Source organism: Geotrypetes seraphini, chromosome 7 (assembly GCF_902459505.1).
Source record: "Geotrypetes seraphini chromosome 7, aGeoSer1.1, whole genome shotgun sequence".
In the NCBI taxonomy this organism is placed as follows: domain Eukaryota; kingdom Metazoa; phylum Chordata; class Amphibia; order Gymnophiona; family Dermophiidae; genus Geotrypetes; species Geotrypetes seraphini.
The window spans coordinates 53,325,701-53,345,077 of record NC_047090.1 but is presented as its reverse complement, the minus strand read 5'-3'; the positions used below and the strand labels follow the sequence as shown (position 1 = coordinate 53,345,077).

Genomic DNA, 19,377 nt, shown 5'->3' with positions numbered 1-19,377 from the left:
TGAGAGAAGAGGTTCAACGCTTAAGAAGCATCCGTGACGACAAAACCTTCATCGATGGAGTCATACAGGAGCTGTCCCAGATCGCCGAACAAGAACCTGACAAGACCATCCTAGAGACACCCAAAGCTTCAAAACCTGCAAACTTGAAACCAACCATCGGTATTCAGGAAATTACTGGAGACGCTGATTCCTGGCAGCTGGTGACTTCCTCCACAGGAAAACGCAATAGACCTAATTCTGTTTCTTTCTCTCACATGCAGGGCGGCTCTACATCGACACCTCAAATCACCCTTAGAAACAGATACCAGCTGCTTCAGGAAGGTCCTGACAACGAGGTACAGGAAGTAGTTCAGCAGACGGTTCCAGTTCCGGAGTCAACAGGTCGGCCCACCCCTAAGAAGCGCAGAGTGGTGGTCATCGGGGATTCGCTACTAAGGGGCACCGAGGGACCAATTTGTAGACCAGCCCTGCAATCAAAAGAGGTCTGCTGTTTGCCAGGGGCCAGGATCCGGGATGTAACCGCTTGCCTGGACAGACTCATCAAGCCCCGAGACCACTTCCCCATGATTCTCATCCACGTCGGAACCAACGACACCGCCAGGAGCACCGCGGAGAGCATACCTGAAGACTTCAGAGCCCTGGGTGAGAAGCTGAGGAGGATGGATGCGCAGGTGGTCTTCTCATCGATCCTCCCAGTGAAGGGCAAGGGCAGTGCAAGGGAGGATCGCATCCAGAGGGCGAACGACTGGCTGTAAGGATGGTGCAAGGAGATGAACTTTGGGTTCCTGCACCATGGAGAGGCACTGCAAGGATTACAGGGACCAGACGGGTTACACCTGACCAGAAGAGGGAAGAACGTCCTTGGACACCGTTTAGCCCGCCTACTTCACAAGGCTTTAAACTAGGTAAGTTGGGGGAGGGTACTGGTACAAACAACCTACCTGACGAGCTAAGCTACCAATTCCTTTTTGAGACTAAGGTAAGTAAACACTATATAATTCAGGGTCACATTGTAATTCTGGGGCTAGGGGGAGTACACATTGTAACTCTGGGTCTAGGGGGAGTTCAAATTGTAATTCTGGGTCTAGGAGGGGTGCACATTGTGATTCTGGGACTAGGAGAAATACACATTGTAATTCTGGGTCCAGCGAAAGTGCACACACTGCAAATTGTACTAAAAGAAGTCAAGTTGCCCAAGCGGGAATATCCCCACAGGGTACACACAATTCCGAGTCTGGGATAGGCGCAAACTGTAGTTCTGGGTCTGGGGAGTCCAGGAAAGGTGCACATTGCAGCTCTGGGTCTAGGAAGAGTACGAGACATGCAAATAACGCTAAAGGTGGCCTAGTTGCTATAGCAGGAATGTCCCCACTGAGAACATAAGAACATAAGAACATAAGAAGCGCCATCTCCGGATCAGACCTTCGGTCCATCAAGTCCGGCGATCCGCACACGCGGAGGCCCTGCTAGGTATTCACCTGGCTTATTTTATAGCCAACCATATCTTTATATGCCTATCTCAAGGAGATATGCATCTAGTTTGCTTTTGAAACCTAGGACTGTCGATTCCGCAATAATCTCCCCTGGGAGAGTATTCCAGATGTCAACCACTCTCTGTGTGAAGCAGAACTTCCTGACATTAGTCCTGAACTTGCCCCCCCTTAGCTTCATTTCATGTCCTCTTGTCCGTGTCAAATTGGACATTGTAAATAATCTTCTCTGCTCTATTTTGTCAATTCCTTTCAGTATTTTGAAGGTCTCGATCATATCCCCACGCAGTCTCCTTTTCTCAAGGGAGAACAATCCCAGTGTTTTAAGTCGATCCTCATATTCCAGTTTCTCCATACCCTTCACTAGTTTAGTTGCTCGTCTCTGCACCCTCTCCAGCAGTTTTATATCCTTCTTTAGGTAGGGAGACCAATGTTGGACGCAGTATTCCAAGTGGGGTCTGACCATTGCCCTATAAAGCGGCATTATAACTTTCTCCGATCTACTCGAGATTCCTTTCTTTATCATGCCCAACATTCTATTTGCCTTATTTGCCGCTGCCACGCATTGTGCCGACGGCTTCAGGGTCCTATCTATCAGTACACCCAGATCTCTTTCTTGTTCACTTTTCCCCAGAGTTGCACCTGACATTCTGTACTCGTATTCCTTATTTTTACTGCCTAAATGCATTACCTTGCATTTCTCCACGTTGAACTTCATCTGCCATTTCTCCGCCCATTTTTCTAACCGACACAAATCGCTCTGGAGTTCCTCACTGTCCTCCTGCGATCTAATTGCCCGGCAGAGTTTTGTGTCATCTGCAAACTTGATGATCTCACTGGATGTTCCGTTTTCCAGGTCATTGATATAAATATTAAAAAGGATCGGCCCAAGTACCGAGCCCTGGGGCACACCACTAGTCACTCTCTCCCAGTCGGAGAACTTCCCATTTATGCCCACTCTCTGCTTTCGGTTTTCCAGCCATTTGCCTATCCATCTTTGTATATCTCCCTCTATGCCATGGCTTTGTAGCTTCCTGAGAAGTCTTTCGTGTGGAACTTTGTCAAATGCTTTCTGGAAGTCCAAGTATATTATGTCCACCGGCTTTCCACTATCAATTTGCTCATTCACGGTCTCAAAGAATTGGAGTAAATTCGTCAGACACGATTTCCCTTTCCTGAATCCATGTTGACTGGGTTTCATCAAGTCGTGTGTGTCCAAGTGCTGAACTATGCTATCCTTGATCAGTGATTCAATCATCTTGCCGGGGACAGACGTAAGACTCACAGGTCTATAGTTGCCCGGTTCTCCTCTCGATCCTTTTTTGAAAATTGGCGTGACGTTCGCTTTCCTCCAGTCGTCTGGTATCTGACCAGTTCTGATTGACAGGTTTGCAAGTTTTTGCAATAACTCTCCAATTTCAATCTTCAATTCCTTCAAGACTCTCGGGTGAATTTCATCCGGTCCAGGTGATTTGTCACTTTTAAGTTTGTCGATCTGATAGTATATCTGGGCTAAGTCCACTTCAACTGTGGTGAGGCTGTCTTCTATTTCTCCTGCAAACACTTTCTCCGCTTCAGGTATTGTTGAGGTGTCCTCCTTCGTAAAAACGGACGCAAAGAAGGAATTTAGTTTGTCTGCGATTTGTTTATCTTCCTTGATGTACCCTTTTCTTCCCTTGTCGTCCAGGGGTCCCACTGCCTCTTTTGCAGGTTTTTTCCCTTTCACGTATCTAAAGAAGGGCTTGAAGTTTTTGGCCTCCCGGGCTATTTTTTCCTCATAGTCCTGTTTTGCTTCCCTCACCGCCTTGTGACATTTCTTCTGTTCATCTTTATGTTTGTTCCAGGCTTCGGTTGTCTTCGTGCATTTCCATTTTTTGAAAGAGTCCTTCTTTACCTTTATGGCTTCCTTCACCTGTATGGTAAGCCATGCCGGTTCTCTTTTGCCTTTAGTTCTCCGATCTTTGGAAATCCTCGGAATGTAGAGATCTTGTGCTTCTGCAATAGTATTTTTCAATAGGCACCATGCCTGATCTACTGTTTCAAGTTTGTCCACCATCTTCTCGAGTCGTTTTGTTACCATGGCTCTCATGCAATCGTATTTACCCTTTTTAAAGTTTAAGGTGGTGGTTAAGGTTTTGACATGTTTCCCTTTCCCGATGTCAAGTTTAAAGTTGATTACATTGTGATCACTCGTTCCCAGTGGAACCATGACTTCTACTTCTGTTATCGGTCCAGTGAGACCATTTAGGACCAAGTCCAAGGTGGCGTCGCCTCTTGTCGGCTCTTTTACCATTTGCTCCAGGAAGCAATCCCCTAGCACCTCCAGGAACTTGGCCTCCTTGCCGCAGTTGGAGGCTCCTAGTTTCCAGTCTATTCCTGGGAAATTGAAGTCTCCCAATATAACTACATTGCCTGTCTTGCATACTTGTTTGATTTCCTCCATCATTTCTGAGTCAGTGACTTCCGCCTGTCCTGGGGGACAATAGTAAAGGCCAATTTTTATATCTGCGCCATTGCGACCAGGAATTTTGATCCAGAGGGACTCCAGCTTCTCTTTACTGTCTGTTGTACTCATTCCAACAGAATCTATTTCTTCCTTAACATATAGGGCAATACCTCCACCTTTCTGCCCTTCTCGATCTCTTCTATATAGTTTGTATCCCTGTAGTACTGTGTCCCATTTGTTTTCTTCATTCCACCATGTTTCTGTTATGCCAATGATATCCATGTTCTCATGTCTTGCTATCGTCTCTAGTTCTCCCATTTTGTTTCCTAGACTTCTAGCATTTGTATACATACATCTAAGTTCCCTTCGTGTTACCTTTTTGGACCTTCTACTCTTGGCTGTCCTTACAGTTTCATTTACGGTATCCTTTACTGCTCCTGTGTTATCTCCCATGTTTGCTGTGTGGTCATCCCCTCCTGTGTCTGAGTTGTCCTTTCCTGCTTGTTCTCCTTTGTTGGCTGTGAGGTCGACCTCTCTTGTGTATGAGTAGTGGTCCTTTGTTCCTACGTCGGGGCATCCTGTTGTCCGTGCCATCGACCGGTTGTCGACTGTCGGCTTTCCCCTGTCCTTCAGTTTAAAGCCTTCTCTATTGCTTTCTTCATGTTGCCTGCCAAAACTCTTGCTCCTTCCTTGTTGAGGTGTAGTCCATCCCTTCTGTAGTACTTGCTTTTTCCCCAGAACGCCGTCCAGTTGCGCACGAAGTCGAAGCCTTCGTCTTCGCACCATCGTCTCATCCAGGCGTTGATCACTTGCAATTCCCCTTGTCTCTTTCCATCTGCTCTTGGTACAGGGAGGATTTCAGAGAAGGCCACCTTCACCTCCCTGATCTTCAATTGTCTTCCGAGTGAGCGGAGCTGGCCCTTCATCTCTTCCCTGTCATACTTCCGCCCGCTCACATCATTTGTTCCCACGTGGATAAGCACAGCGGTGTCCACTCCCCGTGCGCCATCTATGATCCTGGAGATCCTGCTGGTCACATCCTTTACTCTTGCTCCAGGCAGACAGGTGACGACTCTGTCCTCTCTTCCTCCTGCGGTGTGGCTGTCCACGTGTCGTATAATGGAGTCGCCTACGATGATCCCCATCTTCTTTATTCGGGAGTTCCTTGGGGGGCGTAGGTCCACGTCCTTGGAGTAGGGCCAGTCATCTTCCTCCAATGATACTCTTGAAATTGTTTCCTGTTCTTTGGGTGGGGGGACATCTTCCTGTGCTCTCACTATTCCTCCTGTTGTGCGGTTGTCTCCTATCTCGTCTTCGTTTTCTTCTGTGTTTGCATGGATGTCTTCTCTCCTCACATGTGTTTCCTGAGTACAGTTTTCCAGCCCTGGGATCTCTACGTGGTGCTGATGGGCTTCCTCTATGAACGTTTCTAGATCCTTGACCTCGTCGTTTGGGCTGTACTCCACTAGAATCTTCCCTTGTGCTCGGATTCTGTCTTCGAGTTCCATCACTGTTCCCTCCAATAGTCTTACCTGACATTTCAAGCTATCCATCTCCATGCATCGATCGCAAATGTATGCCTGGATCCCCGAAGGGAGGTAGTCATACATATTGCAGTCGATGCAGAAGACAGGAAAGCTCATCTTCTGACTTCTGAGACGTAACAAACATACAACATGGAGGGCTATGTACGTCAACACCCACAGTCTGGGAAACAAGATCCTGGAATTGGAAACAGAAATGAGAAATGCTGACCTGGATGTGGTGGCGATATCTGAGACCTGGCTCACGGATTCCCACGGGTGGGACATGGTCATACCGGGTTACAACTTGCTTCGCCGGGACAGGGAGGGCAAAATGGGAGGAGGTGTAGCATTATATACTAAAGATGACATTAAAGTCACCAGAATCACAGATGTACGGTACACTGGGGAATCCCTTTGGGTAAATTTGGCCAGAGGGAATGACAAATGCCTGTATCTTGGCGTAGTTTACAGACCCCCAAGACAACAGGATGACCTGGATACGGAATTAATCGTAGATACAGAGAATATCACCTTGCGTGGGGACACAGTATTGTTACGTGACTTCAACATGCCTGATGTGGATTGGGACACGCTTTCCTCTGCTTCCGGCAGCAGCAGGAGGCTATTAAACTCTATGAAGGGAGCAAGACTCAGGCAATTGGTGTTGGAACCAACAAGGGATCAGGCAATACTGGACCTGATACTTACCAATGGAGAAAGTGTCACAGAGGTCTCGGTGGGCGACACATTGGCCTCCAGTGACCACAACATGGTATGGTTCAATCTCAGGAAAGGTTTCACTAAATCTACCACACTGACCAAGTTCCTGAAATTCAAGGACACAAACTTCAAAGAAATGGGAGACTTCGTTCACCAGGCGCTACAAAGCCAAGCAGAAACCGATAATGTGAAAGAAATGTGGTTGACTTTGAAAGTCACCATACAAGACGTAACAAACCGCTATGTTAAATCAGTAAGTAAACGGCGGAGGAACAATAAGCCACAGTGGTTCTCTCTGGAGATTTCGGACCTCATCAAGGAGAAGAAAAAAGCATTCATCTCTTACAAACAATCAGGGAAACAGGACTCTAGGGAAGTCTATCTGGCCAAGTCAAAACAGCAGTTAGGGAGGCCAAATTCTGCATGGAGGAGTCTCTAACGAAGAACATAAGAGTTGCCTCCGCTGAGGCAGACCATAGGTCCATCTTGCCCAGCGGTCCGCTCCCGCGGCAGCCCATCAGGCCCATTGCATGAACAGTGGTCCCTGACTAATTTTATAACTTACCTCTAAATCCTGTCCCTATAATCTACCTCTACTCTTATCTGTACCCCTCAATCCCTTTGTCCACCTGGAACTGGCACAATCCCTAAAGTACTTGGGGATCCATTTCAACACAGGAGAAGGCCGGGTTTTTCTCCCAGAGCCTTGCAAACTGAAGCTAAAATGCCAGATTTCTGAAATCCTGGCAATGCCAGCACCAACTGTCTACAAATGCTGGGTTGATGGTAGCCTTGAGTGAAAACTCATCTATGCCTACTTCAGGACGTACTATTGTACTGCTGGTCTTCGTAGATGGATTCACTCCAGATGTCGCTGGCCTGGACTACAGAAGTGAGTCAAAATTTGCGTTGGTGGCTCCAGACGAAGTCATCATCCAAAGGCTTGCCTCTCAATATAAGAACATAAGAATTGCTATACTGGGACAAACTATAGGTCAATCAAGCCCAGTACCCTGTTCCCAACAGTGACCAACCCAGGTCTCAAGTACCTAGCTAGATCCCAAGTATAAAACAGATTTTATGCTGCTTATCCTAGGAAAAAGCAGTTGATTTTCCCAAGCCATCTCAACAATGGCCTATGGACTTCTCTTTTAGAAAATTAGCCAAGCCAGTTTGTTTTAAATCTACTACTTAGTAGCTTCATCGCATACATCCCTAGTCTTAGTACTTTTGAAAAGAGTAAACAAGTCATTCACATCTACCCTTTGCACCCCACTCAGTATTTTATAGACCTCTATCATCACCCTGAAACGTCTCTTCTCCAAGCTGAAGTGCCTTAGCCGCTTTAGCCTTTCCTCATAGGGAAGTCTCTTATCATTTTCATTGCCCTTCTCTAATTCTGCTATATCTTTACTGAGATATGGTGATCAGAATTGCACACAGTATCGAGGTGCAGCCGTACCATAGAATGATTCAAGGGCATTATAATATTTTCTTCTTTATTTTCCATTCCTTTCCTGATAATTTCTAACATTCTATTTGCTTTCTTAGTTGCTGCCACACATTGAACTGAGGGTTTCAACATATCCTCAACAATGACTCCTAGATCCTTTTCCTGAGCAGTGAGTGATTCCTAAATTGGAACCCTGCATCACGTAGCTGTAGTTCGGGTTCCTCTTTCCCACATACCTCACTTTGCACTTGCTCACATTAAACGTCATCTGCCATTTTGACCCAATCTCACAAGGTCCCCTTCAATTTTTCACAATCCTCTTACGATTTAACAACTTTGACCAACTTTGTGTTATCAGCAAACTTAATTATCTCACTAGTTATTTCTGTCTCTAGATCATTGATAAATATGTTAAAAAGCAGTGGTCCCAGAACATCCAGAAAGGAGATAAATCCTTCTTCAGGTATATCAGTGACAGAAATAAGAACTCAAGCGGGATAGTACGTCTTAGGAAACCAGATGGAGACTATGTAGAAGCGGACTCGGAAAAAGCCCAACTGTTAAATGAATACTTCTGCTCAGTCTTCACCCACAAGGCGCCAGGACGCGGCCCTCAGCTACAGACAAGGGTTGACACAGATGACCCGTTTAGTAATTTCGAGTTTACACCCAGTGGTGTCTACTGCGAGCTGTCAAAGCTTAAGGTTAACAAGGCAATTGGGCCTGACAACCTACACCCCAGGGTGCTCAGGGAGTTGTGAGATGTCTTGGCGGAACCGCTATCCGCGCTCTTCAATCTTTCCCTTAGTACGGGTAACGTCCCATTGGACAGGAAGACGGCTAACGTCATTCCACTCCACAAGAAAGGCTCCAAGATGGAGACAGCAAACTACAGACCGGTGAGTCTCACATCAATAGTGTGCAAACTAATGGAAACTCTAATCAAACGCCAACTGGATACGATCCTGAACGAGGAGAATCTATGGGATCCCCATCAACATGGATTTACTAAGGGGAGATCCTGCCAATCCAACCTGATCAGCTTCTTTGACTGGGTGACGAGGAAGCTGGATGTTGGAGAGTCCCTGGACATCGTATACCTGGACTTCAGTAAAGCATTCGATAGCGTACCACACTGCAGGTTGCTGAGCAAGATGAGTTCTATAGGATTGGGCGACACATTGACGAAATGGGTTGGGAACTGGCTTGGAGGTAGGCTTCAGAAAGTAGTTGTGAACGGCACCCCCTCCGAAATGACGGAGGTAATCAGTGGAGTGCCGCAGGGCTCGGTCCTATTCAACATCTTTATAAGAGACTTGGCAGAAGGGCTGAGAGGTAAAACAACATTATTCGCCGATGACGCCAAACTAAGCAATGTAGTGGGCAAAAGCACAACAGACATAAATTCAATGTCCGACAACATGATGCACGACCTACTCCTGCTGGAGCGCTGGTCTAGGTCCTGGCAACTCAGCTTCAATGCCAAAAAATGCAAAGTCATGAACCTGGGCAGCCAAAATCCATGCAAGACTTACACCCTTAATGGAGAGATCCTAACAAGAACTGAAGCAGAACGAGACTTAGGGGTGATCATTAGTGAGAACATGAAGACTGCCAATCAAGTGGAGCAAGCTTCATCCAAGGCAAGGCAAATCATAGGTTGCATACGCAGGAGTTTCGTCAGCCGTAAGCCTGAAGTCATTATGCCATTGTATAGATCCATGGTGAGGCCCCACCTGGAATACTGTGTGCAATTCTGGAGGCCGCATTACCGTAAGTATGTGCTGAGACTGGAGTCGGTCCAGAGAATGGCCACCCGGATGGTCTCGGGACTCAAGGATCTCCCGTACGAGGAACAGCTGGATAAGTTGCAGCTGTACTCACTCGAGGAACGCAGAGAGAGGGGTGACATGATCGAGACATTCAAGTATCTCACGGGCCGCATCGAGGTGGAAGATGATATCTTTTTTCAAGGGTCCCGCGGCAACAAGGGGGCATCCGTGGAAAATCAGGGGTGGGAAACTGCACGGGGACACCAAGAAATTCTTTTTCACTGAAAGGGTGGTTGATTGCTGGAATAGTCTTCCACTTCAGGTTATTGAGGCCAGCAGCGTGCCTGATTTTAAGGCCAAATGGGATAGACACGTGGGATCTATTCACAGAGAAAGGTAGGGGAGGGTCATTGGGGTGGGCAGACTGGATGGGCCGTGGCCCTTATCTGCCGTTTATTTCTATGATCGAGGAAAGTTGGTTGCTGTGGCATCAGAGTTGGTGGGGGGGGGGGGGGGGAGGAGGTGGTGGTGTTTGGAAAGAAATGTTGGTGGCTGCTGTGCTAGTGTCAGCGTCTGAGGACCCAGGGGAGGGGGAAGGAGGGTGGGGGGTAGGAAGAGAAAAGGAATGTTGCTGGTCTGAGGGGAAGGGAGAACAGATATAGAAAAGTAGGGCCAAATAGAATATAGTCACTAACACCCCCCACCCCCCCCCGGTTTTTACTCGTTAACAGTTCCCCCCTTTTTTTTTGGGGGGGGGACTTATCTCTGTTTATACTCAGATAGGTTTATGTTGAGCATATACGATACTCTCGATCCAGTGGACATCTTACTCAAAGCCAAGACTTGTAGCTTCTTTCAGCAGAAATAAGGGAAGGCTCTGATGTCACATTGAATACTTCAGAAAGTACTACCCAGTAAGCCTTCCTTTCTCAGCCAACCATACAGTAGGGTTTCAGTCACAGGAGCCAGCTTTTTAAAAGTGATTGGAGGTGCTAAACCCACCAATGGAAATTAGCCCTTCCTGGAAACAGTCTGCTCAATATTGGAGGTGCTAAAGCACCCAAAGCTGGTTATGGTTTCAAGGCCCAAGTAGCATATTTCAACTGAGCACCAGAATAGAGCTGTCTTCATCGACTGGCAATCCAAAAGCGGTATACTCATTAAGAGCTACAGACTCACTGCACCCTCACGCTGAACCCCAATATCAGTAACTAAACTGATACTTCTCTGGATTAGTGGCATAACTCACCCATTCTATTTTTCACATCTATAGAGTACTAGATATCCAGTGGCATACCTAACATATGTGACACCAGGTCATTTTTGACACCCCCCATTTGTATGAAAAAACATGAGTTTTAGTAACAATCCACACGTCACACAACAAGAGTGTACCTAAGAAAAGGCAGCATCTTACATACTGCAATGAGTAGTAGAACATCAATACACCCATTGTAAAACTAAACAAGCCAGACTAGTACAGATTTAGCCTCCACAGTCAATGCTAACAGAGAACCATGTCTTTCAAAACACAGAAAACACCTTCGCCTAGTATGGAATATTTAATCACAAACTAACCCCTCTCCATTTTACAAAACTGTAGTGTGGTTTTTAGCCACGGTGGTAACAGCTCAGACACTCATAGAATTCTGAGCGTCTGAGCAGTAACCACCGCAGCCAGCGCTAAAAAACGCTCTACGGTTTTGTAAAAAGGGGGGATAAAATAGAAATACTTAGACAAAGGTTAAACTGAACCACCAAAAAGCTGGACTCTATATACAATGCAACACACAGAAATAGTGACGCAGGTCCCCTAATATTGTGCACAATATAAAGATAGCAGATGTAAATTTGAAAAAACAGAAATAGAAACATGATGCCAGATAAAGGCCAAATGGCCCATCTAGTCTGTCCATCCGCAGTAATCATTATCTCTTCCTCTAAGAGATCATCACTTTACAAATTAACAAATAACCCCCCTCTTTTATGAAGCTATGTTAGGTTGTTTTTTTGTTTTTTGGGGGGGGACTATTGCAGGTTGTGGTGGTAAAAGTTCTGGTGCTCAAAGAATTCCTTGAGCAGAGCTAATATCACGGCTGGCGATAGTCTAATGCAGCTTCATAAAAGGGGGGGGGGGGATAAAACAAAAATGGAAAATAAGATACTACTATTTTATTGGACTACCGTATTTTCACGCATATAACGCGCGCGTTATACGCGTTTTTACCTACCGCGCATACCCCTCGCGCGTTATATGCGTCAGCGCGGTATACAAAAGTTTTAAAACATAGTTCCCACCCCGCCCGACGCCCGATTCACCCCCCCCAGCAGGACCGCTCGCACCCTCACCCCGAACGACCGCTCGCACGCGCTCCCACCCGCACCCGCATCCACGATCGGAGCAAGAGGGAGCCCAAGCCCTCTTGCCCGGCCGACTCCCCGACGTCCGATACATCCCCCCCCCGGCAGGACCACTCGCACCCCCACCCCGAACGACCGCTCGCACGCGCTCCCACCCGCACCCGCATCCACGATCGGAGCAAGAGGGAGCCCAAGCCCTCTTGCCCGGCCGCCTCCCCGACGTCCGATACATCCCCCCCCCCGGCAGGACCACTCGCACCCCCACCCCGAAGGACTGCCGACTTCCCGACAATATCGGGCCAGAAGGGAGCCCAAACCCTCCTGGCCACGGCGACCCCCTAACCCCACCCCGCACTACATTACGGGCAGGAGGGATCCCAGGCCCTCCTGCCCTCGACGCAAACCCCCCTCCCCCCCAACGACCGCCCCCCCCCAAGAACCTCCGACCGCCCCCCAGCCGACCCGCGATCCCCCTGGCGACCCCCACGACCCCCCCACCCCCCTTCCCCGTACCTTTGGTAGTTGGCCGGACAGACGGGAGCCAAACCCGCCTGTCCGGCAGGCAGCCAACGAAGGAATGAGGCCGGATTGGCCCATCCATCCTAAAGCTCCGCCTACTGGTGGGGCCTAAGGCGCGTGGGCCAATCAGAATAGGCCCTGGAGCCTTAGGTCCCACCTGGGGGCGCGGCCTGAGGCACATGGGCCCAACCCGACCATGTGCCTCAAGCCGCGCCCCCAGGTGGGACCTAAGGCTCCAGGGCCTATTCTGATTGGCCCACGCGCCTTAGGCCCCACCAGTAGGCGGAGCTTTAGGATGGATGGGCCAATCCGGCCTCATTCCTTCGTTGGCTGCCTGCCGGACAGGCGGGTTTGGCTCCCGTCTGTCCGGCCAACTACCAAAGGTACGGGGAAGGGGGGTGGGGGGGTCGTGGGGGTCGCCAGGGGGATCGCGGGTCGGCTGGGGGAGCGGTCGGAGGTTCTTGGGGGGGGGCGGTCGTTGGGGGGGAGGGGGTTTGCGTCGAGGGCAGGAGGGCCTGGGATCCCTCCTGCCCGTAATGTAGTGCGGGGTGGGGTTAGGGGGTCGCCGTGGCCAGGAGGGTTTGGGCTCCCTTCTGGCCCAACTACCAAAGGTACGGGGAAGGGGGGTGGGGGGGGTCGTGGGGGTCGCCAGGGGGGGTCGCGGGTCGGCTGGGGGGGCGGTCGGAGGTTCTTGGGGGGGGCAGTCGTTGGGGGGAGGGGGGTTTGCGTCAAGGGCAGGAGGGCCTGGGATCCCTCCTGCCCGTAATGTAGTGCGGGGTGGGGTTAGGGGGTCGCCGTGGCCAGGAGGATTTGGGCTCCCTCCTGGCCCGATATTGTTGGGGAGTCGGCGGTCCTTCGGGGGGAGGGATGTATCGGACGTCGGGGGGGGGGCATCAGGCTTTCAGGATGGGGACAGACCTTCAAGGGGGGACAGTGCACGGAAGTCAGGGGGGGTGAACGGAGAGTCGGAAAGTCAGGGCGGGCGAAAGGAGCGTCGGGCAGCATGCGCGGTATACCCGTGAGCGCGGTATACCAAAGTTTTTGTACATATCATCGTGATTTCTGCGCGCTATACCCGTGTGCGCGTTTTATACGGGTGCGCGTTATTTGCGTGAAAATACGGTAATACATTTTCAATTAGCTTTCAGAGGCCAGAACCTCTTTTCTCAGGTCAGTACTGCCTTTACAGTATACTGTCCTGACCTGAGGAAGGGGGTTTTGGCCTCTGAATTAGTAAAAAAAATGTATTACAATTAGTTCAATAAAAAGGATCACCTTATTTCCATTTTCTTTTTATAAATATTTATCAACACAGCTATACTAAAGCAAAAAAAATAGAAATTTGTTTTCTACTTCTGTCTTTTCTGGTTTCTGCTCTCTTCTTCTAGTCACTCTCTTCCTTCCATACACTGTCTGTCCTCCCTCTGCCCCTTCTATACAACATCTTCTCTCCTTCTATGCCCCTTCCAGAAACTGTATGCCTCCATCTCCCCCTTCACCCCAATTGGTCTGGCATCCATCTTCTTCCCTTCCCTCCCCCTCCTCCAATGGTCTCCTTCCCTTCCCACACCCCCATGGTCTGGGGCATTTCACTCTCCTCTCCCTTTTCTTCCTCATCTTCCTTCTCAATTTATTTTCTGCATCTGTCTATATTAAGTTCTTACCACACTGTCATCAATTTCCCTTTTCAATGTCTACCTACAGCTTGCCACCTTTTCCCCCTCACCCCTCCAGTATTTCACTAACTCATTCCTCTTCCCCCATCATGTACCCTCTTTCTCTACCCCTTCCATCCAGCATCTTCTCCTCTGTCTACTTCCATCCAGTGTCTGCCCCCTCTCTCCACTTCCTTCCTGCATCTGCTCCCCTCTTTCTTTCTCTCCTCCCCAAATCCATCCAGCATCTGCTCCCTTCTCTCCCCTATCCACACTTCCATCCAGCATAGGCTCCCCTTCTACCCTCCCCACTAACAATTCAATGTCTGCCCTTTCTCTCTCCATCCACCCCTCTTCCACCCCTCTTCCATCAGCATCTGTCCCCTTGTTCCCTCCAACCCAATTCCATCCAGTATCCTTCCCCATTATGCCTCTCTCCCCTTTCCCTGCAAACCAATTCCATTAGAATCTGCCCCCTTTCTCTCCCTCCACCACCCTTCCATACCAGTATCCTGCTTCCTTTTCTCCCCGCCACACTACTTTCCTGCCAGTATCCTGCTCCCTTCACTCCCCTTCCCTTTCCCTCCACTACTCTTCCATGCAAGTATCCTGCTCCTCTCCCTCCCTCCCAATGCCATGCATCAAGGTCCTGCGATGACTGCGGCTGCTGGCTCTGCTCCAGAACAAGTAATGACGTTGGAGGGGGTGGACTGGCAGCTGCAGGGAGGTGCAGCAAGGTCCTACGATGACTGTGGCTGCTGGTCCACACCCTCAGACATCACATACTTATTCTGGAGCAGAATTGGCAGCTGCAGTGATCGCAGGACCTTGCTACACCACCCCACAGCTGCTCCGGAAGTAGTAAGTGATGTTGGAGGGGGTGGACCAGCAGCCACAGTCATTGCGGGACCTTGCTGCACCTCCCTGCAGCTGCCAGTCCACTCCCTCCAACATCACTTACTACTTCCAGAGCAGAGTCGGCAGCCATGGAGAGGTGTAGCATGGTCCCATGAAGACTGCAGCTGCCAATTCTGCTCTGGAAATATAAGTGATGACAGAAGGGATGGACCAGCAGCCGCAGTCATCGCGGGACCTTGCTACATCTCCCCAAGGCTGCCGACTCTGCTCCAGATGTAGTGACATTGGAGGGGGTGAACTGGCAGCCATGGGGGAGGTGCAGAAAGTTCCAGAAATGGTGTGCTGGCAGTACACCCCCTTGGGGCATGCACCTAGGGCAGACCCCCCCCATCTTCCCATCACTTACTTCTTCTAGAGCAGAGCTGGCAGCCATGGGGAGGTATAACAAGGTTCCACAATTACTGCAGCTGCCAATTCTGCTCCAGAACAAGTATGTGATGTCAGAGGGGGTGGACCAGCAACTGCAGTCATCGCGGGACCTTGCTACATCTCCCCATGGCTGCTGACTCTGCTCCAGAACAATTAAGTGACGTCTGAGGGGGTGAACTGGCAGCCACGGGGAGAGGTGCAGGAAGTTCCAGAACCGGTGTTCCAGCTGTACACCCCTTTGGGGTATGCACCTAGGGCGGACCGTCCCCTCTCCCCCCGCCCTTGGTATGTCACTGTAGATATCTTACAATTTAAGTTCTTAAAAACACCAAACAAAAATGCAGTTTAATTTGTGAGAAAAAAGTGTCAGCAATTTACCTGTATTATACTTTCTTTCTCTACCGGGGACTCAGCAAGTTGTGTGCTTGCTTTATATTCTCGTTTAGGTGAAATGCAATTTTCAAGCTCTTCAGCAGGTGGTAAAGGACTCTAATGGGCAATAGGTTAGACTTAGGTTATTAAAAGCAACAGAGGCAAATTAAACTTTCCTACAGAGCAGAGAGCAATATGTATTACTTAAAAAATAACTGGTACATTTAGGATATACAAACTGCCTATGATTTCACAGCAACCTGAACAAACAGTGCTGTTAGGCTATCTTTACATAGAGCAACAGAAACTTAATTCCAACACACCTCTACCTGTATAGCTGGTGACTGGGAAAGATTTGCTTCTGATCCAGACAAGGTCTCATCAATAGTAGGTAAGGCAGAGTTTGGCTCATGTAATGGCTTGGAAGAAACACATTTACTTTTCGGTTCTGTGAAGAGCTGTTTAGAAAAATTATTCATATACTGTTTTATATTTACATATTATATTTTTCTAGATTTGTTGTTTCTATCAAAAGGCAAACTTTCCTGGTCTTTTAATGCACTGTAACAGTAAATCAAGAATTACACCAGTTAACTCCCTCTTATCTTCAGCCATCCTTTATATTCTGTATCTTTGCAGGCAGGCTATTTCAACCATTACCCCCTCTATTTCTTTTAAGACCCTCTTCCATGTTTTACTATGCGAGCCCATGCACAAATGTTCCAGTGAAATTTGAGGCAGGGACCTCAGAATACTGGGAAATTTAATCAGCACACTTTGGTTTAAACTAAAGCCTGCTTTATCACTGGTTTCAAACTTCCTAAGTTCAACATTTTAACACTTTACACCAGAGGCGTGGTTTATGCTGTAAGTTGACGTAGGCGCTTCTATGATGCAACTCTTTGTCGAAAGTAGGCGCTAGAAATGTAGGCCTGTAAAACTCTGGCCTACATTTCTTGTGCCTACTTTTGATATGGTGCAGTTTAGAGCAGTGATTCTCAACCCTGTCCTAGGGGACCCCCAGCCAGTCGGGTTTTCAAGACATCCCTAATGAATATGCATAAGACATATTTGCATGCCTGTCTCCTCCATTATATGCAAATTTCTCTCAAGCATATTCATTAGGGATATCTTGAAAACCCAACTGGCTGGGGGTCCCCTAGGACAGGGTTGAGAACCACTGGTTTAGAGAATCGCTGCCATCACGTGATTGACACACCAGTGCCGTTTAGGAAAATCTAGCTCTAAATTCCTAGATTCATTAGAAAGCTTGTATTTAATCATGACAAAATAACAGCAGCAGCTTCTTCATAAACAAACCGTTTAATTTGTACAACACTAAAAAAATTACTTGTTGAAAGATAAACTCGAACTTATTATGTTGACTTAAGTTTCACCTTCCCTCTTCAAGGAGGCTGCTAGCCAGGGAACTCATGTTGAACATTTTGATGTTAATTATGGTTCATGTACTTATTGGCTGGCTGTACACTATTTTGGTACAAAAAAGTTGAAAAATTTAACATGTTTAATGATACAAAGAAGGCATTTAGAGCTACTGGTTATATGCTATATCCAAGTTTACAGAAAACAAGATGTTATAAAAAAAAGTGTAATATGCAATTTGCAGTTACGCAAACCTGCAGATATCTCAAAGTGTTCCTCAGACTGCTTCCTTGATTACATTTTTAGTATTTGCAATGCAGCAAGTTAACCCTTGTAATATCACCCAGGCTCTTATTCTACAGCTTTCAGTAAGTCACTTAATTCTAGACATCAGAACATGAAACTCCTTGGGAAATTGCACTACAACTACATGAACTCTTATAGACTCTACATGTAATCATAAGAAAACATATAAAATGGACAATTCCAAACTCCTTTATTAAAACAAATAAGCAAACTTATTTAGCCTTCGTTAGATAGAAGTCCAAAGCTGAAGGGTTTGATTATGTTTAAATTATGCTGTTTTAAGGAGATATGTTCTAAGTTTGTAAATAATTTGAAAAAAAACGCAGATTTATGGTTTTGAGCTCCATACATTCTTCATGCTTGTATATTGTGTGTTTTGAAACTGCTAAAGGGTATCACTTTATGAACTTGAAACTCTCTCCTTCTGTTGTGAACAGCTCCTTCCTCAGTTGATACCAAAGCAATCGAGCTCCACTGAAACAAAGAAAGGAGGAGAGGCATGGGGAACTTCCCTGGCAACAAACATTCTACTCTGCTCTGAAACTTAGGGAATAGAACAATGATTAACAATTAATGAGAAAACAGTGAACAATAAATCACTTACATGAGTAACTAATAGCCAAGCTGGTAAGAGTAACAAGCAGGAGCTAGGAGGATCCTCCCAAGGGAAAACAGAAAAGGACTGCCCCCCCCCCCAGTTCCTGTTACACGCCTCTGCTTAAATCTTAGACACAGGAGAAGAAGTCCCAAGATGGACACTGTAAATGTCTGAGGCAGAAATGGGGGTGAATTTAAAAAAAAGAAAAAAAGCACAGGGAGGGAAGAACATACTTGTGCATCCTAGCAGAACCCAGGTTATTGAGGTAAGAACCTAATCTGTAGTTTTGTTGTGGATACACAGGAATCCGTACTGCCCTCCCTGTGCTGATTTTTTATGAAGAGTATCCTCCTGAGCCAGGTTCTTCTTCGTGAACTGGTTCAATGGTGTGAATGGCTAAGAGACTCCAGATGTCTGACGGGAGAGTCAAGGAACAGATCTGGAGGGAGTTATAAAATTTTGATCCTGTGCCCCTCACTGAATGTCCAGAATCCCACGGTGGGACGAGTTCTGTTCCCATCTCCAACATGAGAAGCGACCATCATCCCACCGTCATTGCTGCTTCTTAGAGACCGAGCCACCATGGAAACCTGTGGGTTGCTGGCATTTAGAACTACCAAATCTGTCTGGTAAGATCTCTTAGTGGCACAAAAATAGCATCTTCTGCCCCTGGCAAGTCGATGGCTCCGACTATCCAGGAAGGATTTGGGGTGGCAATCCACCACACTGGCCACGAGGCCATCTAGCCCTTTGTCAAATAGCATCTGCCCCTTGAAGGGTAAATCTGCTGAGTGGCCTTGAAGGCTAACTTGTCCACCCACTGTCTAATCCAGAGTATATGGTGGGCAGAAACTAAGTCCTGAATAATGTTTCAGCTTAAAGAACATTAGCCACAATATACACTCTCAAACATGTGGGGACAGGATTCCAAGCTCTGAGAGACTAGATTGCTGCCTTGAATGGCAGTTCCACGCTACGAAGGAGGCTGCTACTGCCGCTGTGATGCCCCAAACCAGCATTTCAAACTGTTTTTTCAGGAGCACATTCACCCTACAGTCCTGTGCATCCTTCAGCAACACACCACCTTCACCAGGAAGGGAGGTACGCCTGGATACTTGTGCCACTGCAGAGTCCACTTTCGTGTGGACAAACAGCTGCTGGAAGTCTGGAGCCATAGGATAGAAGTGAGAGACAGCTTTAGCCACCTTAAGAGAGCCTTCAGGAGTCTTGGTCAGTGATTAAGGATGAGGACGTTAAATCTGGATGAAAAGAAAAAAAAGTTCATCTATGCATTAGTGCCACACCTGATGGAGCATTGCGAGATGGAAGGGCTGCTAGGCATTGAGCTTCAATATAGACAGGGTGTCAGAAATGACATGGGAAACAAGCTGGCCTGAAAAGGCAATGCACTGTGATCTGTTACCATTCCTGGCTACTGGACCCAGTCAGGGATCCCAGAAAAATCATGCCAGAAATGGGAAGAGAAAAA

General features: G+C 47.7%; 1 protein-coding gene across 11 annotated transcripts in view; it reads right to left on the bottom strand.

Moving 5' to 3' along the window:
* Window positions 1-19,377, bottom strand: part of CAPRIN2 (caprin family member 2) — a 331,530-nt gene that overhangs the window by 75,650 nt on the left and 236,503 nt on the right. For 10 of the 11 annotated variants that reach the window (XM_033952547.1, XM_033952545.1, XM_033952548.1 and 7 more), the window contains 2 exons: window positions 15,925-16,059; window positions 15,608-15,718 (listed from right to left, as the gene is read on the bottom strand). In XM_033952547.1, coding sequence (XP_033808438.1) covers window positions 15,608-15,718; window positions 15,925-16,059 — 246 coding nt within the window. The remainder of the gene's footprint in view (window positions 1-15,607; window positions 15,719-15,924; window positions 16,060-19,377) is intronic. The other variant, XM_033952543.1, reaches the window with a different exon arrangement.